General features: G+C 40.3%; 1 protein-coding gene across 4 annotated transcripts in view; it reads right to left on the bottom strand.

Moving 5' to 3' along the window:
• The window catches only part of ptprsa (protein tyrosine phosphatase receptor type Sa), a 240,661-nt gene that overhangs the window by 51,938 nt on the left and 172,603 nt on the right, over window positions 1-16,120 (bottom strand). For 3 of the 4 annotated variants that reach the window (XM_085381289.1, XM_085381288.1, XM_085381290.1), the window contains 4 exons: window positions 10,044-10,364; window positions 8,655-8,848; window positions 7,626-7,652; window positions 6,392-6,509 (listed from right to left, as the gene is read on the bottom strand). In XM_085381289.1, the coding sequence (XP_085237415.1) occupies window positions 6,392-6,509; window positions 7,626-7,652; window positions 8,655-8,848; window positions 10,044-10,364 (660 nt within the window). The remainder of the gene's footprint in view (window positions 1-6,391; window positions 6,510-7,625; window positions 7,653-8,654; window positions 8,849-10,043; window positions 10,365-16,120) is intronic. The other variant, XM_085381291.1, reaches the window with a different exon arrangement.

Below are 16,120 nucleotides of genomic sequence, written 5' to 3'. Positions count from 1 at the left end.
CATGATCACTGCTAATCAAGAAAATAGAATCAGGGAGAATGATCCTGCAAAGGCGCAGCACGTGTCTTCGATTCTGTTTTTGTGCTTCGCTTCGGAATTCAACAGGCTGCCATATGTATCCATTGCAGCCTGTGTACCCCCAAAACGGTTTTATTATTTGTACATTTTAAACTGGGGCCTAGTGCACACTGGGGAGAGGGATCACGGGTACTGAGCCAGCAGATTGGTGTAGAGAGGGGGAGGAGGGGTGGGGGGACTGCTCATGGTGTGGGCTGAGTGTGTGTGTGTGTGTGTGTGAGGTGCTACAAGGAGATGATAAAGTCAACAAGGCCATAGTGAGGGGTTGAAAAATGAGTGAATGAGAGATGATGAAGGTGACTGGGGACAAGGTGCAATCAGCTGCAAAGAGGGCCCAACAGGGATATGAGGAGGCAGAAACGTGTGTGTGTGTGTGTGTGTGTGTGTGTACATGAGCGATTCTGGGCTTCCAGGACACTTTGATTGTCCCTCTCCACCTCTCCTCTGTGTCACCCTCCTTTTACCCACAGTCCCTTTTTTCTTCCCAATTTCTTTACTTTACTTCTCCCTTCGCACGATGTCCAATTCCCACTCTCATTTCCTAACTTCCTCCTCTTTCCACTCTTTGACCATTTCAGGGTCGAGCCTGATTCAGTCCCTCCTTGTGGGCCTCCCTGCACATTTCCCATTAGGCCACCATATTAACAGAATACTGTTGATACTTACTCAGTCTGACTCAGAAGGGGACGATCAGGTTTCTTTCTCATTTCCTACCTCTCTTGTGCACGTCAGTCACGCATACGCAACTTTGCAAATGCTGAAAGGTCGTGTAAAATCTGTCTCTCTGATCTTTATTTTCCCTTTGCTTCTTTGAATCCTATCTGCCTATATTTCAGGGATTCATGGAGAGTAGTAATTTGTAGGGTGGGAAATGTAATGGAGAAAGAAAAGCAATAAATTTCACTTGGCCCATTCGGAGAGAAGGAGCCATTAAAGAAGCAAGGAGAAAAAGAGCTCAGCAACCTTTTGCATGATGCATCAAGTATTGTGAGGTTGGCCTAAGGGAGTTTTAACCAGTTAAGATGTTACAAGTGGAGGATACCCAGCAATCTTTAAAGCTGTAAATAACAGTGGTGTGGCTGATTTGATCTGAATCAATATCCATCCATACTTGCAATGCAATTTATAAATAATTAAAATCAAACCTAATATGATTTAATCCATCCATTTGTGTGGATCACACCAACGGGCCTTATGTTTGGTACCTGGTGATGCAAAATAACAGTTTTTCCCCTTGCTCTATAGCCTCTTGGGATCCCAAGCTGATATTTTGAGCAACTTGGCGCACAGCCTACCAATAAATAACTGTGCCTTTGTAGCATTATGTTTTGACTTTGTTCGACTTATAATGAAGTCTTGACTATTTTTTTTCCATTAGCATGTGAGCAAGAACGAAAGATTTAAAGGACGCAGACATTGATTGTTGGCCGTGGTTCAGTGTATTCCTCAAAGGAAGAGTTTTAAAAATATGACTCATGAAAAGCCACTTTTCAAACCTAGCTTTCACTCAGCAAACAAAGAGAGATTCAGCCACAGAATAAATGTTGTTCATCTATGACTCACAAATAGGTATGGAACTCCAGTTTTATCCAAGTCAGACAAAATCCTGCATAGATCTTTTTCAGATCCTTTTTGATACACCAAACTACCAGAGAGGCTGGTTGGAAAGTCTGGAAGATAAAAAGCCTTGGCCATTGATGTTACAATTTTTAGTGGCAAGAAAAAACATGCCATCGTTGTCATGACGCACTGTATCGAAGCCTTATTGTTACATAAAAAAAGACCAAGGCTATGACATCTTCTGTAGGCAACTGCTCTCCTCAAGTGCATGCTTTAGAAAAAAAAAAGATTTTAGAAGAAATTGCATAAGTTACATGTTTTTAAAAATATATATATTTTTAGAGGACGTACAATGTGGGAGAATGTTAAATTGATTTACAATACGCATTTGAAGTGTGCCAATTTATGAGTGAGTTCACACAAGTGCAAACCACACGAAGGAGTGGTTGTCTCAACAAAGAACATCTGTTTTTCATGGTGAAGAAGAAGAAAACATCTTATATTTGGGTTTATAAGTTCCTACAAGTTGGGATCCATTTTTAGTGTGGTTTTTGATGAAAAGTTTCTATGAAAGTTTGTGTTTTGTTTAGTTTTGTAGTTGAAGAATGTACAATGTTACAGTTACAGTGTTGTGCAAAAGTCTCGAGACACCTGCAAATTTCTTAATATTTAAAAAAAAAAAAAGGCAAATCAGTGATGAAGATATAGTATATGGGGCAAAAACAGAATTCTAAAGATGCTAAAAAAAAAGTCAGTTGCTTTTCTGCGTTCATAATTCCACCACTGGTACCATGACAGAGCCTCCGCCATGTTTTACAGATGCCTGTAGACGCTCATTGTTGTAGCTCTGGCATGACCTCCTTCATTACATATTGATGTCGATTTGAACCAAGTTGCTCAGCTGTCTGTGTAAACACAACACTGTTTCATCCCTTGAGATAGGTGTCTGCTTTATGCTTCAATGATTTATAGGTCAGTGTAAAGTGTCTTACCGAACAACAACAAAAACATCTTCTAGAAAATGGTCAGGTAATGAGTGAAATGAGTGAAAAAGCAGACCTTAGGAAAGCCTGAGGAAGTATTGCTTAAAAACACTTTAAAAATGAAAAGGAAGTCTGGGTACATGGAAACAAAATCTCAAAAGCCTAAACAGGGCTTCTTGATTAGTCCACTAATACCATAATATAATCATATGAGACCATCCTCTGTAATTGAATGTACAGACACTATGAACTGTGTATAATCTGATGATTCTGTCACCTGTTCTCATGTTGTCTGAATTTTTTGCAATTCAAAGATGTAACTATTCAATTAGTTCATTAGTTCAACTTGCTCTGGAGGAAAAAACAACAAAAGAAAATTGCCTTGAAAATTGCCAATGTCCCAACCATCCTAACGGTGCTTGGGACAAGAAGGACATCTGCTTTACCTCCAAGAAAACCTGTTTTTACTTCTTTCCCCCAACACCTCAATCTCTCACCTCTTACCCTATTCTATTTATCTTGGCCCCTGGCATAAACTAGTTCTTTAATTCAATCATAATAAAAAGGAGAAGCTCTCCCTTCGAGGGACAAACAGAATTGCTGTGGAATGGCGCATCAGTCAGCCAGTCCTGACAGAAGGATGGAGAGTGACAGCACTCGCTCAGGCCCCTTGGGCAGCGCCATGCTCCCTGACACCTGTAACACACACTTGTCACGAGATGGGACATTTGTGTGTACACACGTTAGGTTGTGAAAATGTGCTGTCTGTACAGGAGCGTATGACATACCACTCTACAGGTCTGCACATATCGTTACAGACGAAATAATCAAACCCTGATAAAGATTCAGCAAAGCAGAAATACTGCGTTTTTAAAATATCTATGTGAAGAACTTCTGAAATAGAAGATAGATGGGTGGATGGATTTAAAGTTATTTGCTTTTGGGGGGAATGGAAGGGAATGAGAGCATGGACTGAAAGACACCAGCTTTATCAAGATATAAGCATTTTTTTGAACATTACTCGACCATTACACCACCTTGTCCTTTGTCTTTTTGAGTCTTCTGACTGTTTTGTAAGGTAATTCTGAATGTAACCCCAAGATCAGAATTTAGTGCCTGCACTTTTTTTTTTACATCCTGCATGCCAGCCTAACTGCTCTTCCTTCATTCTGCCTTCTGTTGTTACTGATTGGACAGTGCCCCAATCCTGTGCTCTCATCAAGCTGCAGCAGTAATTCTTCCACCTGCTTCAAAAGTACAGCCAATCTGTTCTTCCAGCCAGCCCTGATTTAGGGTTTTTTTTGTGTCCCTGTATATATCCAGTGTTTTTGTTACTTGTAGCTTAGAACACATTTTGAGCATTGAATGTATTCAACAAGCTTAGTTTTCTGCATGTCAGCTAGTCTAGTGGTTGCTAGAGGCTCTGTAACCTACTTCATTGTTGTTTGCAGCCACTGTCTATTTCCTGGAGACCAGACCAGGTAGTAAAGTCCCATATCACACACTGAACCAAAATTCAGGAAGTATTTTAGTTTAGTAGTGCTACTGCTTTGTTGTAATTTTGGTTTGGTTAGACAGTGAATGTAGGTAATGGCGGGTTTCTTTCTTTCTTTACTTTAAAAAAACAAAAACAAAAACACAGAAACAACAAATGAACATATATTAAATCCTTGCATCCCAATCCCTCACTATTTTAAAATAATAATAGCGTAAAAAAAAAAGTATGTGCTGTATGTATACAGTTGTGCACATATTGGCACTTTGAGGCCTTCTCAAGTACATGCATACACAATCTTAGTTTAATGGCCTAAAACCACTCACAGAAAGCTTTCAAACTCATAGCAAGTCAACCTGAGGTTCACAGTGAATATAAAAAGTCTTCACACCATTGTCAAAATGCTAGTTTACTTTATGATGTAAAAAAAAAATTAGACCAGGCAAAATAATTTTTGAACTTTTTCAACCTCTAACATGACCTACAGACCCTGCAACTCAACTGCAAAAGGATTGAAATAAAAAACTTACAATAACCTTCTGCATAAATATGCACTCTCAAACTAACACTTTGTTGAAGCACCTTTTGACGTTGTAACATAATTCATTCTTATGGTGTTGGTGCTTATAAGCGCAGTGCATCGTGACTTTCTAATATTTGCCGAGTCTTCCTTGCAAAAGTGCTCCAAATCTGTCCAATTGCATCATCTGCTTTCTTCAGGTCACCTCACAATATTTCATTTGGATTCAGTTCTGGGCTCTGGCTTGGCTTGGCCATTTCAAAACTTTAATCTTCTTCTAATCAAGCCATTCTTTTTTTGATCTGGATGCTTTCGGTTTTTGGCACACTAAACGTTAAAATGCTTTCTAGCATAAACTTCACTGTTTTGCCAAAACACAATGGTGTTTGAAACTGCTCAGAATTCCCTCCACCTTAACTAAGGCTCTAGCTCAACCTGAAGAAAACGCCCCCAAAGCATGATGCTGCCACCACCATGCTTCACCGCGGGTATGCCATTGTTTTGGTGGTATGCATTGCTTTGGTTGTAATAAAAAGCTTTGGGATTTTACCCTTGGTTTCATCAGACCAGAAACATTTCTCCACATCCTTTTGGGAGACTTGATAGATGTTGCTGCAAAATTTTGCTAATTTTCTTTGTAAGAAAATCCGGCTCCCTGACTTCTTGTTTTTTCATCAACTTTGTTCAGGTATAGTTATTGTCACTTTTACATCATTTCATTTGTTATTTATTGCCCTCACTGTTTTCTTGCTGTTTGTTTTGGTATACATTGGCTTGGAAACGAACTGACTGAATGTACCTACAATTAAACTAAACCCAAAACATAAGCTTGTTGATATGGAACTACATTATTTTTATTTATTTATTTTTATTTTACCCCCTAACAGATCTGGTTTTGAACCACATTGTTCAGGTTATAGGTCACATTTTAGGTAGAACATTTCTAAATAATTTATATATATATTTTTCTATTTTTGCATTACAAAAATGTGGCATTTTAGCAGGGGTATGCAAGCTTTTTACATCCTCTGCAGATCATGCTCATTCTAAACAAACTACCAGCTTTTAGGCAGGCATAGAGAGTCTAGACAAACTGGTATGCTCAGCGGTGAAAAAAAAAAAGGAGAAATGTGAAGAAAACAATGCTTTGTAGAGTGCAGGCTCTAATATACAGCTAAAACCAAAGAGCAACATGTGTTTTCATGCTCTCCTAATCTGTCTTAGGGAAAAAAAAAAACCTCACACCATGCCCTGGTCTCTAAAAGATCCGTGGCCTTGATCTCTAAAAATCTGTGGCTAGCCTTCAGGACATGACTCAAATGATAAACGCAGCACTGATAAAAGCAAACACTGCCTTAGACTTAGATGTGCCCTGAATAACAGCCCTGAGTAGCTGAACACACTGTTAATATCATAGCCTATGGTGCTGTCGATAAAGAGTCCTAATTACACTTAGTTAACTGCCAGAAATTCTTGAAATTATTAATTATTGCATTTGTTCGTGTCTACTAAACAGATCCGAATCAGTTAATCACACTATATTGTGTCTCTCTGCGAGGGTTCTTTGAGTATTGTTAAATAAATGCAAACAAGCAATCATAGCACAATCATAGCGGAGACAGCTGGATGGGAGTGAACAGGAGTCCCTGAGCGAAAAACCCTTCAGTCAGAGGCAGAAAAACAAGTTAGCTTTACTGCTGCACGAACAAAGGTTCTATGACAACAAACAAATCAATTATTTATCATTGTACTAACCTGCGCCTTTGGTCACCACCAGTTTGGGTTTGCTCCGAGCACCATCCCCCTTGGTGGTGTATGCTGCCACTGTGATGGAGTAAGTGGTTTCTGGCTTGAGTCCTCCAATGACCATTTCCTATGGGACACACGGAAGAAGCAGAGACAGGAAAATGTCAAAATACGTGTTGAATTTTTCATGATTTGACCCCACTTCGTGCAGCTCAAACTGCCTTATGCAGAATGTTAATCTAAGCCAAGTGTCTCCTGCTCCTCTTTATTAATTTTCACGAGGCATGCATTAAATGTAATGTTTCCCCCTGTGTAATGGAAGACATTTCCATTACATAAATTATTAGATCTGCCAAGGTGGAGGAGTGACATTATGCATGTAAATGGAAAGTAGTTCCACTTAGTCCTTTAGCAATATTCCAATCAACAACTTAACTTTGATAAATGCATGCTGAATACATCCTGGCCATTCCCTGGCAGTTTTTTACCTCAGCCATTAAGTTTCCTTGAGTCCTCTTCAAAGAGAGGCTTCCGATCAATTCTAATGAATCTTTCAAGAGAGAAGGTTTGAACGAATGCAGAATTAGGTTTTTAACAGGCACTAGTTTGGCAGAAGGATGGGAGAAATCAATAAAGGTAAATGAGCTATAAGTAGTGTGCTGCACTTGACATGGTACTCGTGTAATGTAGATGGACTCTGGTTCAAAGGTAGAGAACATTCTGTGCAAAGTAAAAAATATGAATGATCACAATGTGGGTCGTACAGAGATATTCTTTAAACTACCATCTCAATATACAAAACTCAAGGAAGCACAGTACTTCTAAAGCACCACATTAAAAAAGAATATATATCTATGGAGCACAGATCACACAAACACAAAACAGAAGGGGGAAAAATCATTCAAACACCACCAGAGCACAAGACACAACACACTGTCAGCACACAGTATGATACGAATAGCGTTAGCATTCCAGGCACAGTGGTCAGTGGGTATTGCATCAGCCATCAAGTGTACAAACTAAATGATGACAGACGTAAGCCCCCTTTTTCTTGGTTATGCACAGATATAGTGTTTAGACCGAGTCACCAGAGAGCTAAGCCCCTGAGCCAAACTGTTGCCCAGACTTAATGAACAAGGATCGGATGGGCTGTGTAACCTGTGAATCTAACCGGGCTAATGCAATACCCTCTGTTTACACTCTTTCAGGCACACAAAGCACCCAGGTGAAGCTTCGTACTCACATATTCAGCTGTATCGTCTGTTTCCCACTAACCCCCCCCCCCGCCAAAGAGCGCAGGAGAGAGAGCAATATTTTTTTCAAAGAAGGAGAAAAAAAAGAAAGGGAAGAAATAGGATTGTGAGAGACGGGGGCATAAGAGGTTTGGGAGCAGAGGATGGGTATCAGAAATAGGTCACTGGTTTTAGGAGGTCAAGAGAGAAAGAAACTGTTTGAAGTTTATGTTGTGAGGAGAGCTGTACAGGTCTGCTAGTTTAATTACGTTACTGTTCAGCTGACAAAAAGGCACAATAGTGTTATATATTGATAACTACAAGCAGCAATGGCATGAAAATGTAGCATTACATGGATTAATGATGATACAAACTAAGATAAATAGATATAAAAAAGAGGTTTTTGCCTGTGCGTGTGGTGCTTGGCCTGAATGCACTAAACTTTTTTTGTGTTTTGTTTTCCCAATTGTTCAAAATCTCCATTTGAAACGCCGGTACTACACACAGTCATCACTAGAACTGTGTTGACAGAAAAAAAAAACCCAACAAAGACAAACAAACCCCCAAAAAGCATCGTTTCCAGTTCTGCCAGTCAAAGTCTAAATTGTGGTGAAATAGTTCCGTGCCCATTTTCTCCAAGTCTTTGCACTGAATACAAGCACACATAAATATTTCATTGCATATGTTGCCATGAAGCAGGGGTCTTGACATTCCTAATAAAAGCCATTGAGGTAGAAGAAGGAGAACAAGATGAGTGAAGCTTTGATTATAGTTCTTATTGTGTGTCGACGGGCTGAGGGAGAAAGAAATGAAATGAAATCTACAAGGCAAGAGCCCTATCGCTCCCCATACTCCTGCTGCAACAGCGTGGATTAACTAGACAATTCGCGATTTGCATGAGAAGAAAAAAAAAGCCAATAGCTTACACATATGTTTTCAATTTTTAATGCGATTGGTGCACGATAAACGCATGCTGCGTGGCGGGATTTGCATTTTTCTGACAGCTAATTTGTAGAAGGAAAACTACGAGATGGTCATACCTGGGCATCAGCCAGCATGACATCCTTGATGAGAGGCAGGCCTCGAGACTCGCCATTTTCCACACGCACGTAATGAACCTGGTAGCCACGGATCTGTCCGTGCTGCTTGCCTGGCGTAAGAGAACGCCACATCACCTTAATTGCTGTGGAGTTGATAACCTCCACCTCCACCCGTCTTGGAGGAGCCCCAGGAACTACAAGAAATTAAAGAAATAATCAAATCCTCGCATGAGACCATCACACACCTGTGAGTCTGATTCACCGCCCTGCATCGTAAAAGTGCCTCACATCATGTCGTGACATAAATAACTCCCTGAATCCAAATTCATGTACGCACAGAGAAAACTATTGACAGCTAGCAAGAATGATGGACAAAAACATTTAGAAACAACAAACACACTCCAGTGTCAGTCAAATTCAACACACACACATGCACACGCATTCATCACTTCCCCATGTCTCTTCCACGGACCGTCCCTTTGTGAGATGGATGTTCTGTTGATAAAATTCTTCCACTCAACCTGATTCCATTTGCTCCTTTACAAAACACTTTGACTCCCTGTTTTTGCCTCTAAATCACAACCCCATCATCTTTCCCGTCATCATGGTAAAATTGTGTTCATTAACAAGGCGCATTCTACTGTTCAGCCCTGGATCTCATTTCCTTAAAGATACTTATTATCATAATGACAGGCTTTCGATAGATACTGTCACTGTGTTGTGACTCTTTATTTGTGGAAATGCTTGAATAGATAAGGCCTTGTACCCATATGCATAAATGCATATGGCCCTCAATTGAGCAATAGGACAGTAGTTGTTTATGTTGCAATAGCAAAAATGCTTGATTTCCCGCGTGTATATTTCATTTTGAGTCTTTCCATTTGCACAGTTTATAAAGCAGTATGCTGCTATAACATTTTTGGTATGCATTTGATACCATGTGATCTTAGTTTCTTTTATGCATGCATGTGCAGCACATTTCCATCATATAGGACATATGCACAAAATGTTTAAACAGACCTTATTAACACATTTACATGAATATACATATTAGGCCCCTAGCTTAATTCTGACAATTAAGGACACTGGAATGTACTTAATACGTATTTGGCTCACTACCGACTTTGTGGCTTTAAATATATCATGTCTCCCTGCTGGTAATGCAATTTCTGCATACGTGTCCACTTTGTGTTTTGGAGAAGCAAAGTGTGAAATGGAAACCGCGCACTGGCGTGTCTATTACACATTTTGCTGTAATACTGGGTTGCACATACACATACAACAGAAAAACAATGTTTACCGGTGGTATACTCACCACTAAACTAAAGTGCTATTGAACCATAATAAAAAGTCAATACAAGAGCTTCTGCACAGGCTAGGTTCACCTACCATCTTCGTCGGTCCGACAGACGAGGGGCTCACTCTCGGGGCCAGGTCCAATCACAGTGGAGGCAGACACCGTGACACGGTACTGGGTCCACTTCTCTAATCGCTGAAGCAACACCTGCTCCTCAGTGGCAGGCACCATGGGCTCCTCCAGCGGTTCCTCGTTGTCACCGGCCCCTTCTGACTGGCCCACCACCTGGTAGCGCACCCTATACCCCACCAGGGCACCATTCTGACTCTCCAAAGGTGGGGGGCGCCAACTTACCAACAGGGTGGTAGAGCTGGTGCTGCTGCACTTAACTTCTTGAGGGGGAGCTGAGGGCTCTGGTGAAGTGGAGAGGACAGGAAGGAAGGAGGAGGGGTGGGTTGGGAGGAAGGAGGAGGACGAGGAGGTTGGGGAAGGAGGGAGGAGGGGTGAAAAACAAAAAAATAAAAAAGATGGGAGAGATAAAGAAAATGAAAAAAGAAAGGGAAATTCAAAACTTAAATAAAAAACAAGAAGAATCCAAAGAAAATTGTAAAACAAAGACAGATGCAAAACAAATTTCAAATAAAAAATAAAACTCAAGCAAATGTCAACTTAAGATGCAATAAATGGATAAATGGCACAAGCAAGTGTAATAATGAATCCAGATAGCTATTGTTTTGGGATATGAGCACTGGATATGCATATACTATGTTGTGTCAGTGTAGAGCTGGGATGTCAAACTCATTTTACACAGTGGGCCATATAGAGCGCACTTTGATCTCACTCAGCTTTCTGTCAGCATAAAGAAGTTTAACTACACATTTAGAAAAAGAATAAGAAAGGTAATTTCAACAGTATTTCTTAGCTTTATACATAAAGACAGCAGCAATTCATAAAGAAACACTGCAGCAATAAGTGACATGTGTCAGCTTGATTTAAACTGTAAGAAATAAAAGTACACAAAAAGTTCAAAAATATTTTTTTTTAAACTGTAGAACCATTGTAAAAAAAACCCCCCCAGAAATTTCTATAGTAGATCAAAGAAAAATGAATTTTTGTGTCATTTAATCGTTACTTTGGTGAAGTGTGAATAACCAATGGAGAGGTCTAAGCTGTTAATTTGCAAATGTTATGCCCTCCTTCTTGTTCTGGTCCCCGGGCCTTATGTTGTAGTGTTTTATTGCAAACGAGGCACTTTAGTCAGACAACTGAGGAGAGTACCGCGGATCGCCCCGCTTGTGGGGATGCACGGCGTCAACACGTTAACGAGCTACCATGCTAACGCGTTGACGCCATGCAGCCCCACACACGGGGCGATCCACGGTAACTCGTTGACGGAGATTTGCTGCGTTAATGTAGTTATGGCGTTAATGAGATTAACGCCTACAGCACTAATACATATATTGCAATAGATATTCAAGATTTCGTATAAAGAGATTTTGTATCTGTCCTTTATTTCTTTACAGTATTAAATCAGTCCAACATGGTGTCTATTATTTGTGTCTGAAGTGGTCTTTGAAAAGTTTCTAGACCAAACTCAGTGCCTTTCTTTCTGATCTGAGCCAAGTTCTCAGACAGCTTGAGCTTGTCCAGAAAATGTGCCGTGTAGGGGGCGATAACCCTTCTCATCCAGGCTTTGGTACTGTATGGAAGAATTGGATGAAAATGTTTCTATCCAATGGCCCTGTGCAAGTTTAATCTGAAAATATGCACGGTCCCTGCCGATGTGACAAACCCAGTTCATTATTACATCTTTTGTCTATTATGTAGGTAAACAAACCACAACAATCAAAATAAATAAAATAATAAAGCATTCCACATAAAGCAGAAAAGAAATAAAAACATTGGAAAAAACAAAGTCTGAAAAACTAAATTATGAACAAAAGGAGGGCACTGAAACAAATTTCTCTGTAACCCAGGTGACTCAAAAAGAAACTACAACAACAGTTAAAGTTCAAGATGACAACTCATGAGTAAACATGGAAAAGGAACTCTGCATGAACACAAAATAAGAACATTCAAATTCTGAAAAGCAAACAAACATAAAGAAAACACAAGCGCTGTCTGCATAATACGTACCTGACTCCCAAAAACACACAATTTTAAAGACTTTCTTACCACCAGCACCTGACTACAGAATGAGCCAACTTTGCTGTGCGACAACGCTTTCCTCGCCAGAAAGCATGCCGCAAATTCTGAGAGAAATCAGCGAGCCACCTTTTAATTTTGAGAGTTTGTTTTTAACCCCCTTTTTTGGGTTTACTCTGAGAGAAAGAGTTGGCTCTATGCTGTAGCCAGGGCTGTCTGATACTGTACTGTCGGTTGGGAAGGTCCACAAGACTGTGAGCGGTGGAAGCGTTGGTGGAAAAATACTCCCTCCCAAGATATTCCATTCTAGTACATTTGGCCAACTACACAAACATCCTTTTTTATTTGCAATTTGCAAAAATAAATCCCATTTCATAGCCCTGTGCCTATGTCTCTTTGTAAAGCTTAGTGCCATTACGAGAATGCCAGGGCACCATAATAGAAGAAGCAACATGGAAAGCTTGTGTTGTGGAATTCATAAAAGTTTAATGACAGTGTTCTGCCTGTAATGTCACTTTGGGTAGAACAGCTTTAAAAGGAAATAAAAAACAGGAGTTCTGAGAATAAGACAGGCCTCCTCCCAGCGAAGACTGAATGTTCTAGCGCACAACAAATAAAACAGGACCTCAGCCACAGTTTCCAAACCCTTCTGTGTCCAATGGGCTTATTTACTTAAGGTCTTACTGGATTTTGAGCTTTTCAGCTTCTTTCCTTTCGCTCATATTGTATTTGCAAACCTTCCACGTCAAGAACGATTGCTCAGTTCTCAATCTTTGTAGGCAGAAAATGGCTATGAAACTGACAGTGGCCAGGCTATCACAGTGCACAGGCATCCTCATGCCTGATAACAGTTTAAGAGTGGCTGGGGCACAGCTTTAATAAAGTGCATATCCCAGGAAGTCCAGTGGCAGGATTACGGATACTAGAACTATACGAGCACAAAAGAAGAAACTCAGCTAATGCTTCACTTGAGGTTCTTTTGAAGCTTCGCTGAAAGACTTGCCCAAAATGCTCTTTGACAAATAATTAGTCATGTCTGCTTTTATATCTTCTGACTCTTAAGTCTGTTGTGATGTGACCGGGTGCTTTGGATATAAAATCAATAATGTCAAGTGCAGGTAGCATACCTAATTATTATGACTACATTCAGATTAAAATTGCCTCGGGAGCCAAGCAACTTACATACATTAATGCTTGCAATTTTAGTTACACAAGCTATTACTGAGTGCCTGTTGTGAAATGAACCCTGCACATGACAGATTGCCCGTGCTTTTGCTATCAGATTTTAAGCACATGTCTATATCTGCTCTGTATTTTCATCAGATGACAGGATGTTCGAATTTGTAGATCATTATGGAATTAATCTCTCCACTGATGCCAAATGGCCGTGGTGTGGCTTACACAAATATTCCAATATATCTAAAAACCCACTTCAATTACAGTAAGTGTGTTTGTGCGCATTGAGGGGGGGTCGGGGGTTGGCGGCTGACTGCTTGTTTGGTTAAATACAGAGGATTTAGAATCTGCCACTTTAATTTGAGAGATAGCCCTTGAGTGGCTACTGGCAGGTTCTAGGTATAATCTAAATGTGTAACAAAGCCTGACAATCCAGGGCCTTGGCTCATAGCTCATCGCAAAGCATGAAATTAATTCTGACGCTATGAAATGGGATTCTTATCTGCGACTCTGGGGCCCTGCAGTCCCTTAACACCCACTCCCAGGGTCTGTCTCAGGTCCTGTTACCCTGCCTTGTGCGTGGATAACAGCTAGAGGAATGCTGGGAGCACCTCCTGGCTCTCAGGTTGTGGACCCACTCCGGCCACGTCTGACAGGTTTCACAAAAGTTATCGCATCCTGGTTTGACTATGGCAGCATACCCCATGAGGCCTTGCTTCTGAATGGGGGCCACTGTTGCCAATAACATTTGCTGTATTTAATCCGGCCTATTAAAACACTGGCCGAGAGCACCAAATGAAATGATTTTGGTGCTCTTTAGTTTGATAAGTTACTTGGCATCAATCGCAGTAGCGCAATTAAAGGTCGTGAGAGAATTCCAAGAAAATTGTTATTCTCTGAAGTGACTTTTTCTGAGTTCTTGACAGAATGGTCCCCATGACAATAGCCTCGGGTAATGCTACTTGGACTGAGCACAAACTTCAACAATATGTGAACATTTTTACCACAGATACTAGACAACGAAGCAAACTGGAAAATCATGTTGTCTGTCTTTCTTTTCACTTTGTGGCAAAGTGTTTCAGTCTGCCAGACATCGCGGTGGATTCAAACCCAGTTGAAGTGGGTCTCGTGGGGGGGATTGTATGCTGTTGCTCTGCAATGTGTTTGGACAGAACAGGCAAAGGCGATATTAATTCATTTTATTATTTACTCTAGTTTTTGACCTAATGACGCTGATTCCTCCTGAGCAAGTTATTCATCTTTAAAATGAACTGCAGTAAGTTCAGTCAAGCAACCACTTAATCTTCATTATACTGTAAAGTAGGAGTATTATATGCGCATGTGTAGCAGTTTTTAGTGTCTGTGTACTCAGTAGATAAAACTAGCTATTAAACCGCTGGTAGATCTGCTTCTTTGCATCTATATGTCAATAATGACCTTAACACATTCAGCTTTTTCAGATGTACAGAGTGACAATTTTAGCTCAATTATGAAGCCACTTAATAAAACTTATACCGTATATGTCTACAGATCTAGAGACATCCGAACTGCAGCTATTAAATATTTTTAAGCATAAAAAGGCTTAAGGTAGCTTTCCAATTGCTGTTGATATGTTTAATGAAAAAACCCCAAAAAACTATAAACTGGATGGTCTTTGATTAATGTTATGGCAGACTGAATCTCTAAACCACACAACCACTTACCTCAGAGCATCGAAAAAGCTTACATTATTTAATGTGTAGTGTTGGGAAATATTTTGCATTGTCTGACTTATTCTTTGGTTTTTCTGGTGCCTGCGGTGATAAACCTTAAAATTAAAACTAGAATAATATTTAATATCAACTCTATTATGGAAAGCAGAACTTATATCTGACACAATATTTACAGAAAACGGAGTTTGATAAAAATATCTAGGAGAGTAGTATTAAATTTTAAGATGGGCAGCTAGATATTGTTATCATCCAATGAAAATGCATAGATGAAGCAACTCAGAGGAAGAATTAAGCCTGTTATGCCCCATATTTACTTAAAAGGCAAATATGCCGTGTGTTGCTTCGTCTCTCGCGTTGTACTTGCTTTGTCAGCGGTGGACTACGGTTCATACGAGAACCACCACCCCACCCACCCCTCAAAACAAAGCCAAAAAGAGTAGCAAGCTACTGTTTGGAATGATGCCAAACCAATACTCTTTCAGAGAACCCAGAAATAAATACAAATTGATAAATAAATAAAACATCTAACAGAAAACCTTTTCCAAAAGAGTCAACATAAAAGGGAGAGGACACAAAGTGAGCAAAGTGATGTCAAGCCATTCAAAGGAGGAGGACCTTTTGTTCCAATGCACAGGGGAACAAGTGGCAAAAAAGGGGAAACAGAGCTGAAATAGGGATGTGATAGGAAGATAGAGGCGTATCCAATCCAATCAGCTTGTGGTTTACCGGGCAAGGAAATCACAAAGACACAATGATAGGTGAAAATGTGCACAGACACTCAAAAGACACCAAGACAAAAGAGGGATGAACACAGAGTATTATCATGCCAAGACTGCTTAAAGATCAGCGGTGCAGTGTTAGGTTTAAAACAGCACCCCAAGTGGGCAGGAGTGAGTATGGCATGCAGGTGGCGCCCTCCTCAGTGACTATGCACTGCTTGTGTAGCTCTGCTGCCTAGCAGTAACAAAAAGAACTGTGACGTGGTTGTTTCAAAGCTGCCCCCCCACACACATCCAGATGTGGGGATACAGCCAACAAGTTGCACTGGTAGAAACAGAAAATGTGTTAAAAGAAGTCTCTCTCCCGCCATGGCTCTCCTTTGTCGGTGTACAATTTCTCTAAATCTACACAATGCA

Source organism: Rhamphochromis longiceps, linkage group LG15 (assembly GCF_057381845.1).
Source record: "Rhamphochromis longiceps isolate RC_006_pf linkage group LG15, R_longiceps_female_GT1.1, whole genome shotgun sequence".
In the NCBI taxonomy this organism is placed as follows: domain Eukaryota; kingdom Metazoa; phylum Chordata; class Actinopteri; order Cichliformes; family Cichlidae; genus Rhamphochromis; species Rhamphochromis longiceps.
The sequence above is the reverse complement of the archived record's forward strand: the minus strand, read 5'-3'. Positions and strand labels throughout refer to the sequence as shown.